Source organism: Polypterus senegalus, chromosome 3, assembly GCF_016835505.1.
Source record: "Polypterus senegalus isolate Bchr_013 chromosome 3, ASM1683550v1, whole genome shotgun sequence".
NCBI lineage: Eukaryota > Metazoa > Chordata > Cladistia > Polypteriformes > Polypteridae > Polypterus > Polypterus senegalus.
This window is the reverse complement of record NC_053156.1, coordinates 108,277,129-108,290,166: the sequence shown is the minus strand read 5'-3', so window position 1 is coordinate 108,290,166 and position 13,038 is coordinate 108,277,129. Positions and strand designations below refer to the sequence as shown.

The following is a 13,038-nucleotide window of genomic DNA, read 5'->3' as shown; positions in this document are numbered from 1 at the left end:
CAGGCGGGACTGCTGCACGCGAGAAAACAGGCGTTCCATCAGAGGGAAGCAGAAAGAAAAAAAAACAAAGTTAGCGCGGATCGATCGATAAAACAGGAGAATGTCGGCATATGCGGTTAGTTGCCTTGAATTAATACACTGGCCACCTCTGAAGGTGCAGTACTGCGAGACTTTGCAGGCCTTTCACACCCAAAACGTCTTTTATCGTTGCACATATTGTGTGTTTATTTCTGTGTTGATCCAACTGTCTTTGATAAATTATTTCCAATTTTACATTTCAGAAGCATTAATTTTCATACAATATGATTAATTTATAATACCAGTTATGAATACAGCATCTTACTGATTTAATGAATCTTTTTTAATCAAGTTTATTGTCATGAGCACATTGTATTCAACCAGGCATTATGGGTGCATGTCACTCATTTTTTCAAGTCGCTTCAGTGGCCCCCTGTACCAGTTCACATTAAGTTCAAATCCTTGATGCCTAACTACAGAGTAGCTAATGGGTCAGCATCTGTGTATACTGAGACACTGGTGAGATGCTAAGCTTCTTCAGGTGCTGGTGTACTGCTTCTGGTGATGCCACCAGGAACGCATTGAATAACTCGGGGCCTTCTAGGCTGAGGCCTGCTTTAGGCACCTGTAACCTTCCTGTTAATATAAGCTCCCCGCACCTTACCTTCGGGTCCCTCATGCATGATGCACACTACATTTCATTTAGCATAACAGTAAAACAATATATTATGGGACATTACTAATTTTTAGGACAAACAATCTGGTATCAGCAACAGTACTGAAAGAAAAAGCTGTGAGAAATAGTTGCAAACAACACAATATGAGCAACATGGTCACATCCACCAGTCCACATAACAGCCTACTGCTGTCTGACATCCTCAAATCCTTAGATAAATGCACAACACAATATGGTACAGTAGAAAAATATATGTTCTTGCTTGCAAAAGTTTTTTATTTGTGTGTACTTTGCAGCAAAATCCTTTATGATTCCAGTGAAATCCAGTTGCTTAAGGATGTCACCTTCAGGGGGCATCAGTGTTGGGCAGTAGTACAACAGAAATTAGTCTTTTTTGCCATAGCCTGCTTTAATATGAATCTCCTCATTGGCATTAGTGACAGGTAATCAGGAATGAAGTGGCATCAGAAACTGGCCCTTGACTTTTATCCATACTGGCACACCACAATTGGCCAGACATCAACTATTTGTTCATCCTTCAATGCATATGCATACAGTATGCCCTAATGATTTACTGTATAAGGAAAGTAGCGTAGTGCACTCAGGTTCAGTCCTGCACCCCCATGAAACACTGGTATGGAGGACTTGGTACCATAAAGGCGCTGTACAGATGCTACCCTGTCATCCTACCACTCTTACTACTCCTGCAATTGTTTTGCCCTCCTTCTCCTAAATCTGTCTTACTCCACTGCAGACGCCCCACTTATCTCTCTATTATAAAAGAAAATCTTGAGACAAAACTATTGTCAAGAGATTTTTTCAAGTCCCGCCTTCCTCTCAACCATTTTCAAACATGCCCACAGTCCTCTCACCTCTTATTCAAGTGAATACTTCTGTCAGACACAGTTCCTGCACTCAAGCTCTAATAAATTATGTTTTCCTCACTTTAAGTTCCCAATAAAAGACGACTTCTTGGCTATGCAATAGGAGAAGATTAGTTATTTAATTAGTATTCAAAATTGGTCGAACAATTCTGACATGTAAAATTTTTAACAGGTGACAAGAAAGGTTATATGGTACATTTTCCGCGGATAACATTAGACACCAAAGGAGATCTTGATATGCCATTTGTATTAAAACGTTTACAGTTTCCCATTAGAATAGGTTTTGCTATGACAATTAAAAAAAATCACAGGGACAAAAATTAGAAAAAGTCAGTTTATTTATTAGAGAGAAAGAAACGATATTCACTCACGGGCAGTTATACGTTGCAAGTCCAAACACGGAATCAAAATTCAATGTGATACTGATGAAACGTCAATTCAAAAAATAGTTTTTACTTAAGTTTTATAGTAATAGTGTAAGTTAAAAAAGTATTTGCGTGTTAATTTCAAAGCCAAACAGAACGAAAATGTATAATGTCACGAATACCTCTAACGCAACATGAAACATAATTTTCTTTCAATTTATTACGTTTTACTATTTTTTACTATGGTTAATTACTTGCTGTAATGTAAAATAGTTCTATTATGCACATGTAACAATTCCCATGAAAATAATAGTCTGTTTAAATTGTATATCCGCTACCCCATATGCGAACGGCAGATTCTTGAAGTGCCTAGCGCGTTGTGCTCACCCAGGGGTTGGTGAGCAGGGGGCGAAGCCCCCTAGTATTAATTAAAAAGTAAACATGTAAAGGTTTAATGAAAAAAAGTGAGGTTTTAGTCCGAACTAAACATCTTGTTTACGACTTACCACGCTACGTGTTTGAAAGCTGGTGTACAACAGTGTAGATATACAAGGGGAGAAAATAAAATCAAAGAGAAACCTTCTAACATTGATCTTGTTACAATGGCTCTTGTCAAGGGGTGGGATATATTAGGCAGCAAGTCAATAGTCAGTTCTTTAAAGTGATGTGTATGAAGCTGGAAAAATGGGCAAGCTCAAGGACCTGAGTGACTTTGACAAGAGCCAAATTGTGATAGCTAGGTGTCTGGGTCAGGGCATCTCCAAAGTGGCAGGTCTTGTGGGGGTGTTAATGCTATGCATACCTGGGACACCCAACCAAAAGTGGTCCAAGAAAGGACAACTGGTGAATCGGTGACAGTCGTGGACTCCAGATGCTAGCCCATCTAGTCCAACCCCACAGAAGAGCTACCATAGCACAAATTGCTGACAAAAGTAATTCTGGCCATGAGTGAAAGATGTCAGAAAACGCAGTGCATCACAGCTTGCTGTGTGGCTAAAGCGTAATCCAAGTGCCCATGCTGATCCCTGTCTACAATCAAAAAATACAAAGGGCATACAAGGTCAGAACTGGACTATGAAACAATGGAAAAAGGTGTCCTGCTCTGAGCAATCATATTATCTTTTTGCTCATGTTGACAGCCATGTGCATGTGCATCATTTACCTGGGGTAGAGATGGTAGCAGGATGAACTACAAGAAGAAGGTATGATGCTCTGGGCAGTATTCTGCTGGGATACCTTGGGTCCCGGCATTCATGTAGATGTTATTTTGACACGTACCACGTACACCCCTTCATGACAACGGTATCCCCCGATGGCACGAGCCTCTTTCAGCAGGACAATACACCCTGCAAAAATTGTTCGAAAGAATGGTTTGAGGAATATGACAAAGAGTTCAAGGTGTTGACTTGGCCTCCAACTTTCCCAGATTTTAATGCGACCGAACATCTGTGGAATGTAATGGAAAGGCCAATCCATGGAGGCTCACCTTACAACTAACAGGACTTAAAGGATGTTCTGCTAACGTCTTGGTGCCAGATACCACAGGATACTTTTAGAGGTCTTGTGGAGTCCATGCTTTAATGGGTCAGAGCTATTCTGGCAGCATGAGGGGGACCAAAAACAATATTAGGCAGATGGTTTTAATGTTGTGGCTGATCTGTGCGTGTACATGTATCTATATAAATCTACTTATTATTGTCCAAAACATTGCTCAGTAACTTATCCCTTATGTACCTATTTCCAGTTTTTAAAAATACACTACAACATTTAAGTAACATTACTTTTAACCACCATCCATTTATGCCAGTGTTTTTACTTAAGATACAACTTACCTAGATTCTAAGCTTGATTTCCACATTCAGCATCTGTCTCTCCATACTAAGGTCAGGCAAGTTGCATGTGGAGTACTATCTGCTCCTGAGCACTTTTAGTGCCTTGACATCAAGAGTTTTGTGTTATCATCGGATTGTAATAATTGTATTTAGACTAAGAGGTAAACTTTGCTATCATGATAGCTGATTTAGAACCTTGTAAAAAGACTTTGGGGGGGGAAAAAAAAGTCTTCTTCCTATAACCACTGTTATTACACTCCTAACAAAGAATGTTTCGAGTTCTCTTTCTAGTTTTTGTACAGCTGATCTTTGCAAGGTTTATTTGTTAATCCTATACACCACTTGGACGTTTGCCCATCACTCAAATATTTATGCTTTTGGAAGCATATTACTAGTGCAGGCAGACAATGCGAGACATTGGTAAAATGACAGCTTGCTACAAGATTCATAAAATGACTAGTTATTTTGCCACTAGTAAAACACAGTATTTTATAGCTTTCTGAGTCCTGTATCATGTTAAGGTGCCATGGACTATTTATTATTGAGTCTTCTATGTCAGGCAAGAACACACAAAAAGGTATTGCAGAAATCTATTGGTCTGTTTCGGGATTAGTTCTGTGAGGTAGTTAAATGAAGAGGAGAATAGAGAAGAACATACTGTATATTGTATGAGCCGAGACTGCATTTTCTATCACATCTACAGATTAACTGAACATGATGAGACAGTCAGCCCTGTTAGGGAAGTTAAAGATTTATGCAGCCCTGAAGACAAAGCTATGAAAACACAGTTTATTTTATTTAAAAAATATCAGAATGTACTACAATCTTATAGCAGTACCTCCTACACATACATTCTAGATTTAAACTTTTGTCTTTATATATTTATTTATATATATTTATACATTTATATATTTAGATATAAAAGTATCCAAACTAACATAGAAAGTCCCCACATTAGGTCATACGACCATCCAAATAACTATTTAGGAAAGATTTCCACTGCAGCTTTCAGTAATACAGTTATAAATAAAAACTCCTTTCATTGTATAACTATTGGTTGCATACAGCAAATTCTTTTACATTTTTATATACAGAATGTATCTTAACTGTCCTTCTTGTACTTCACATAACAAATGAATACAAAGTTTTCTTCTGTCACCTTCCCATTCCCACACAAAACATTTTACATTTGTTAAAACACAATTCTGTCATTCAAAATATGGTATATACACTGTCTTTTACATTAAAAAAGGTCATTGCAGAGGGGATGAAATAAAACACTACAGATGAAAATACAGGATAGTATAAAAATACCATTTCAGTCTGTTACACAGCAAAAATGATCACTTTGTTTTCCTTTTATTATTATTATTTTTACAAAAACATTTAACGTATGAATAAATGAAAAAGTAAAGGATAACAACCATTTTCACAAATATTTCAAATTTTACCTAACACTGCTTTTTGCAGACTGGCCACATTATTTCAATGCATTGCAAATAATTATGATTACAGTATATTTAATATATGGTTTCCAGTGTTCATTCTGTTTTTGGTAAACTTGCATCAATGAGAATCAGAACATCTGGCTACTCATCAGCGAGACAATTTAAAACAGGTTACCGCAGCCTTAATACGTGAATGTTCTGACATTGCTGTGTTGTACAAAATCACTACTGAACTAAAACATTTACTGCACTTTACAAAATATGCCAAAGATCACACTGCTAACCCACATTAAAAAAATAAAAACAATTTTATTTTTCCTCATAAAAAGAAATGCATCAAAAGAACACGTCTTTCTTTCAGTAGCAATGATTTCTTTACAAGGCCCTTCATAAACAATTTCTTTAATAACCTCATCTAAATATGAGGTAAAAATAGAAAAAAGTACAAGGCACAATCATTAAACAGGAGTTTTCTGGGAATATAGTCTCTTTTGTTAGCGTAAGTCACATGCCAAGGAAAAGTGCAGCTAAGAACATGCAATGTTCAATGAAAAACAATTGCATAAGAAAAGTGATTTTGGCCATTTTTGACAGCAATAAATTGAAATTTATTATGTTTAATATGAGATTAAGCACATATATTATATCAATATGTTAGAGCTATTGTTGTGTAATGTTGAAACAGCTCTTACCTTAGTCATCAATTCTTGTACCTTTAAACTATGCTGCAATGACAGAACAATTTATTGAAAATATAAATGTGAACACAATGACACAATCTAAAATTAAATAATTCTGGAAATCTGTAAACTTCACAAACGTTTTCTCTGTTTGACAATATACTTTATAAAACTGCAAATTAAGTGTACATTACAAAACTCCTAATATTCAATCAGTCAGTGCAATGTGGTCAGTTTTGCCATTTCTGAAGACATTCACTATGGAATCAGGTAAAATGGATAATTTTGATGATACTGATGACAGATGTCCAGGCACATTAAAGCACTTGAAGGTCACTGCTCTGAATGTCTGTCTTTGGCAAATCAAGGAAAGTTTCAGTGGTTCAAAGAAAAGGTTTAAACAAATAAATAAACAAAAGAGCTGGTTTTAAAAGAAGACAAATGTATCTACTTAAAAAACAAAACATTAAATATGTTAATAGACCCACCTAAATATTACAATTATAAAAACACCATACACAAAACTGATAAAAAAACTCTGTGCAATGAATATTTCAATTGATGCATTAAATAATTTTAGTCTGCAGAATAAAATGATTCCCCTAGCTTTTGCCAGTCAAAAACTGGCCACTATTAGCAATTCAACAAACATTTAAACAAGTGGAAACAAGAGGTTCTCCAAATTTACAGAATGTTATGGTATAACAGTCAGAATTAATTAATAACTCTTTAATAATTCTCTATAGTCAAAAGATTAAGTATATATGCTTATCAAACATGAAATAGTAAAAATGAATTAAAAATTATTTTTGTATTGATCTATAGCAAAAGACGCACGCATGATCTTATTGCAGCCCTATGAGTTATTGGTCTGGTATCCAAAGATCAGCTCCCGTCCTTAAATTAATTTAGACCGCTAATTGCATTGCTTCTGCAAAATGTAGGCTGACAAACATCCAAAGCCAAGTTTGTCTTAATAAATAAAGCAAAAGATGTACATTATAGTCTTTACTGTACACTGGAGTGGGTTAATTGTCTTTCAACATTATACACATATTTTTAAATTACGGTAGTTTATTTACACATCAGACACTGGGAAGAGCAAATCTGAGGCTTTTGTGTTATACTTAGGACCTCTTGGTTGTTATTTAAAAATTAACCGTAACTGCTGATTAACAAGACACCAAAACACTCACTTCAAAGGATGCTGATACTTTTCCAATGAAAATTAAAGCACTTTGGAATGTACCATGTAAATCACAGCTAGAGATATGCAAGTTATAATATATAATCAAACATTCTAAGTTCTTTTTGTTGCTCATTTCTACTTTTAAAGTATTAGTAAATAGTACAGTATGAGAAAAATAATACATGGTAAAGCAAACCATACACATCAAAAATAACTTCTGCTAAGTTTAAGTTAAAGGTAAAATATATGCCTGAAAATGTATGTATCCATGTGAAGTAGTAAAATTGAAAATGTCTCTAATATGTCAAAGACAGCAGGTCATGACAAGCGTTAACAAAAACACAGCTTATTACAGCTGAAGTTAATATATGCTGTATTCGCAAAGAATATCCACACACATTTCACATCCCATCTATCAGTGGCTTCAGCCTTGCACTTCATTAACAGACTCAAGCTCGTTATGTCTCTGCATAAGAAAATGCAGGATGAATGACCGAACAATTAGTTTGTGCAATGTCGGTCTGGTTCCTGCCTTGTGCCCAATGATTCCAGGGTAGGTTTCAGCTCTGCACATCCTTAAATTTAGTTAAGCAGGTTTGAGAATGCTATGGTAGTTCATCAATGTCTTTTTCTTTTAAGGGAAATGCTCCTTCAGCTATGTGTATCAGTATTAAGGTTATTTTATGATATTCTAGTACAATGTACTGAAATTGTGAAAGCAACTAATAAAATGCAGCTTCAATGATTAACTGTTTCATCTGCAAGACTAAGCATAATATAAAAAGGAATTTTGGGGCCAAGATTTCTGATGATGGATCTCAGTGTTCACTGTTGTATGGAAATGTTGATGAGAAAACTAGTAGTGAAAATGAAGCCTCGGCACTCTACATTCAGTAAGTCATTAAGCTGTATGTTAACAACTGTGGTCACATTAATTTAGGTTTTCTTTTACAGAACATGCTCAACATTATGGCAGATAATACACTATACTTTCTTGTTGGACTGTCTTTTTATGTTTTTAATGAAACATAATTAAGTACTTTTATCTATTCATGGTCTAGCCAACTTTCATCATAGTTACGGCTGCCAAACTCCACTCAGGTACCATGCTCTAAATCGAACCTTTTTTAAAACAAAAATTTTGAAAACAAGTTATCCCTCTATTTATAGGTGTAGTTAGGCCACAAACTATCCTGGCAACATGATATAAGTAATGCTGGGCACAGTACCAGTCTATTGCAGGGGCCATAAACATACAAAACAACTATTCAAATTATACCAGTCCAGCTTAGTCCGTTTAACTTAATGCATATGTGGGAGTAAACATGAGAACATATACAAACTCCCCATAGACAGTGACCAGACTGGCAACAGAACCTTTTTGTTTTATTTTTTTAAATAAAACTCTAAAATAGTTTAAAGGTTGAACAATGATAAATAGATGGTCACCCAAGTAGGTAACTATTTTGCAGTGTATATTTGAATTGATAAACCTGTAAAATTTACAGTAAGTACCATAAATAATATTAAATAAAGGTATTACTATATTATGCTATTAGTGTGGCAGAATCACAATCTGTGTGTTCAAAAACAAATTCTTTACAAAATATAAATTGTTAGCATTGTGAAGTTTTACTCAATAACCATCCAGTATCAAATATAAAAATCAGAAAGAAGTGTGAAACTCGAAGCTGTAATCTCCTCGCTAAAATGTAGGTATTGTGCTAATGCTTATTGGTACTGCTATTTGTATTGTCAATATTTTTACTATTCGTAAAAGTCTCCTCAGTTAGTTTTAAGAAAAAATGATTCTGACAATACATGATTGCATTCTTAATACAACGAAAAAAAAAAAAATAAACCAAACAAAAAAAAAAAATGAAAATGTACACATTTTCCAAGACATTGACTACACTGGAACTGACTAAGAATGCAATACAATGACGCTTTTGACATTTACTTGGATGAGAAGATTTAACTTCATATTATTTTTATCATACATTATCTTTAAATACATTAACATGATGTTAACCAGATACATTCCATGTACTGAAAATATATCTTTTTTTTTAATTTTAAATTTGTTAGGGCAAATAGTGGGTGTTATTGAATTTGTCGGGTACAATGTTTGGTACACCAGGGCTACTGTTATCCAGCAACCTAGTTAGCAGTTCGTATTTGTTCTGAATAAAGCAGATGAGTGGGTGTTCAGAAATTCCATTAAACTGTCCTTTTTAAATGTCAAATTTGTTAGGGATTAACCAAAAAAAGAAAAAACATTTAGAAAGTGGGACCAAATGTAGTGTTCTGTGGTATAATTATTTCTGGTAAAACAATGATTTTTCATGTATACTGTACTAAGGAAAAATCCAATGCCAGAACTTAGCTTTGAAATTAGAAGTACAGTAGTTCTGAAAACATTTAAACGGAATACTGAGGCAAAATAATATAACTGAAAAATGTATATTTGTTTTCCATAACTTTGAAAATGAAGATACTTAATCTAAGAAAGACTTAACGATACTATTAAATCATTTATATTTATCACCTTTTTTCACTTTTCAGCTGACAATTTTTGCTTGAAGTTTCACATCATATAATTAAAGCAAGCGTATCAGAAGTACAAGAACCTAGTTACAGAAGCCTGCTCCTGCAAATTGCTTGGGTTCACCTATAAACAATGCTTCTTGGGCATATATCAGTTTTATATTAACCTTTCCATAATCGGTTTCTCTTACAGTATGTATAACTCACAAAACAGCACCACCTTCCTTACTGCATAATTGGTGCTCTGGACATTATGGATCCATGCTGGCACTTTGGATTGGCAAACAGTATAAATCATTGTGAAGTGCATTTTGGCACTCATACACTAGAGAAAAATCCAAGCTGTGCAACACTGAGCCCATTTTGTCAGTAAATCTTTGACTGGAAAATACTCACACTCTCAAAAGTCATCACAGAATATATGATCTTGTAAAACAATCTTCCCTTGGCTATAACATTTTAAAGGGAGGAACTAAGCCATATTCCTCAAAACCCCAAATACCAGCATGAGCGTTAAGTGTTGACTATGCCACTTCAGTACAGACCAGAAGATAGTAAGTTTCATCACATCCTGATTTCTACATATATTAACTCCTGGATATAGGTATTATACCAAATTATATTTGTTTACTTTATAAGGACAAATTGCAGACTTTGATCAAGACAAGGCACCAAGGGTAAGTCCAACCTGAACTTAACATTAAAGGTTCATCATCAGAAAAGTAATACAGGAGTGTAATACGTAATACAGGAGTGTAACACCAAGTAGCTATTCCCCCCTAATATTGTTTCTATAAAAAGCATAAAATATTGAACATCATTCCAAAATAGTCATCATAAAAATGTACTGAATGACAGCATATAAAACTTAAAATAAGCAGATAAAATAAAACATATACTTTTTACACTAAAATGTTTAAATAAAAATAAGATTACTTTTGATTATCTGACTGTGGACTTTATCTTTAAAATAGAAGCAAGTGGGTTGGTTTTCACAGATCATTACACATCACCATCCTTCAGAGAACTAGTACAATATCACAGGAGATCTTGAAAATTGTAAATTTATACTGATCCAAAGGCAACAGAACAAATAGCCTGAATGCTGCAGATGTCTTGCAAAGGCAATGAGTACTCTGGAAGAAACAAGTAATTTGCAATGCTGGATACTCTTAAGGGCCTTCCTATATTATAACAAATTCATGGAAAACAAAAATTCTTGAAATGAGGTGTCTTGAATATTGTGGTCCTTTGTATAAGAAAAACAGTGTCATCTCCACTACTAAAATAAGCATGTTTTTCTATTAATACTCCTTTTTCTCTAATTCATTTGAATGAATTAGGATGTCCACATTCTTCTTGTACCTAAAAACTTTGTGAAACCTTTCATTATAAAAACTTTACACTGGATCTTTACAACAATCATATTTAAAAATTGTGTAGTATTAAGAACAAAAAGGAAATATTTACTACGAAAGATTGGGCAAAATGCCCAGTTTTGGTCCCATAATGTGAATATTTACCACTGAATGTACAAAATTAGCAGCAAAGTTAGCAGTGTCCTCAAGTGCCATAGCATTTGCTTTACCTGGATCTGAAAAAGCAAAAGAAACCAATATATTTATAAAGGTTGCAGGTTTTCTTTTGTCCCATTTACCAGCCAATTAGATTCGCTTTTGCCTTTTCAGTCAGCTTACGAACACGTCCCTTACTGGAAGTCCCAAAAGTCAAAGAAGAATCTTCAAACAGGAGTTGCCGCTGCTCTTCCTCAGAGTCTTCCTCATTGTAAAATGCTGTCCTTCGACCTTGATTTCTGGTCTTCATGGGAAATTTGACACCTTTCTCTTCACTATCGTTGCTCTGCTCAATGGTTTCAACCTCTGTTCTTAATGTCTCCCCTGTAAAACCCACAGACTGCTCAGTCTGCCTTTTGCTACTCCTTGTCTGCATCTTTGGGCTCATAGCAGGTGGCATGGGAGGGGGAGATGGCAATTTTTTCATGCTTTTTGGTTTCCTTCCACGGCGTGACTTAGGTTTTTGCAAATGCCCTTGATTCATATTAACATCAAATCCAGCAGAAGAAGTACCAGCCTCATCTGAAACAGAATGGTCCTTCTCTTCCTCTGTTGTACTCTGAAGTCTACTAGCACGTAAAGCCTCTAATTCTTGTTTGCTTTTGCGTCCCCGTTTCTTGCCTGGTGGCTTCACAATTGGCTCTGATTGGACAGCCTGTTCCTTATTTGCAATAGTCTCTGCTTTTGGTTTTCGGCCTCTTTTGGCAACATAATTTGGTATATGTGTACTGTGTCCATTGAGCTGTACAATGTTCTCCATTCTCTCACTCCCTCTTGAATTCACTGAAAATAAGGGTCAGAACAGAACAGTTATAATTTTATCTAGCAGAAACTCCGGAAAAAAACTGTAATGAGCACCTCTGGAATAGGCATGCAATGGCAAAGTTAGCAAATGTATAATAACTGTTTACCTGGATAATCAAAATAATTCATATTCAAGTGAAAATCACTGTAAAATACTGATTTACTCTGAACCATTCACATAAAATTTTTAAAAAATAGACTTACTCTGTGATTGATTTAATGGCATTTTCAATTTTCGGGTTATTTTCTTTTTTCTTCCAACAGTCTCTGGAGTAGAGGAGCGTCTGTTATTGTGCTGTTCACCAAAAATGTTTGGATTAGATGCAGTGCTTGGGGACTTCAGGTGCTTGTTGAGATTTTCCATTACTGAGAAATTAGATGAAAAGGTTTATTGTCAATAATACTAAAGTCTTTATTTTCCAAACCTATCTTCATCCTTTATATTTAAACCAACTCTACAAGTGTCCCCACTCCTTTAAATTATTCTAAGTAAAGCTGCTCTAAAAACTATTTGAAATATTATTTGCAGAGAGGGCTGAGTTGTAACCAAAGAGACGTCCCGTTCAAACTGGTCAAACTTATACAGTCGGGTCCATTAAGTATTTGGACAGTGAAACAAATTTCATAATTTTGGCTGTGTTCACCAGCACAATGGATCTGAAACAAAGCAGTCAAGATGTGATTTAAGTATAGGCTTTCAGCTTTAATTAAAAAATACGGTATGTGCCGTGTAGAAAACACAGACATTTTTATACGTTGCCCCCTATTTTCAGGGGCTCAAAAGTATTTGGACAAACTAACAATCATAAATATCATGATCATTTTCAATATTTGGTTGAAAATCCCCTATAGTCAATGTGACTGCTTGAAGTCTAGAACCCATAGCTATCTCCAAGTGCTGGGTTTCCACCTTAGTGATACTCTGCTGGGTCTTTACTGCAGCTTTTGCTGTTTTTTGGTTTGACTTTCTGCCATCAGTTTTATCTTCAGTAAGTGAAATGCTTGTCCAGTTGGGTTAAGG

The 13,038-nt window shown here is 35.1% G+C and overlaps 1 protein-coding gene and 1 long non-coding RNA gene across 2 annotated transcripts in view; one reads left to right on the top strand and one right to left on the bottom strand.

Annotated features, from left to right (window-relative positions):
* Positions 1-65: 65 nt before the first annotated feature.
* The window catches only part of LOC120525460, a 42,723-nt gene continuing 29,750 nt past the window's right edge, over positions 66-13,038 (top strand). The window contains exon 1 of the long non-coding RNA XR_005632959.1: positions 66-115. This is a non-coding gene — a long non-coding RNA (uncharacterized LOC120525460). The remainder of the gene's footprint in view (positions 116-13,038) is intronic.
* Positions 9,218-13,038, bottom strand: part of LOC120525456 (pleckstrin homology domain interacting protein) — a 187,714-nt gene continuing 183,893 nt past the window's right edge. Inside the window, exons 39-40 of the mRNA XM_039747772.1 lie at positions 12,222-12,383; positions 9,218-11,996 (exon numbers count right to left, since the gene is read on the bottom strand). Of these exons, the coding sequence (XP_039603706.1) occupies positions 11,293-11,996; positions 12,222-12,383 (866 nt within the window). The 3' untranslated portion in view covers positions 9,218-11,292. The remainder of the gene's footprint in view (positions 11,997-12,221; positions 12,384-13,038) is intronic.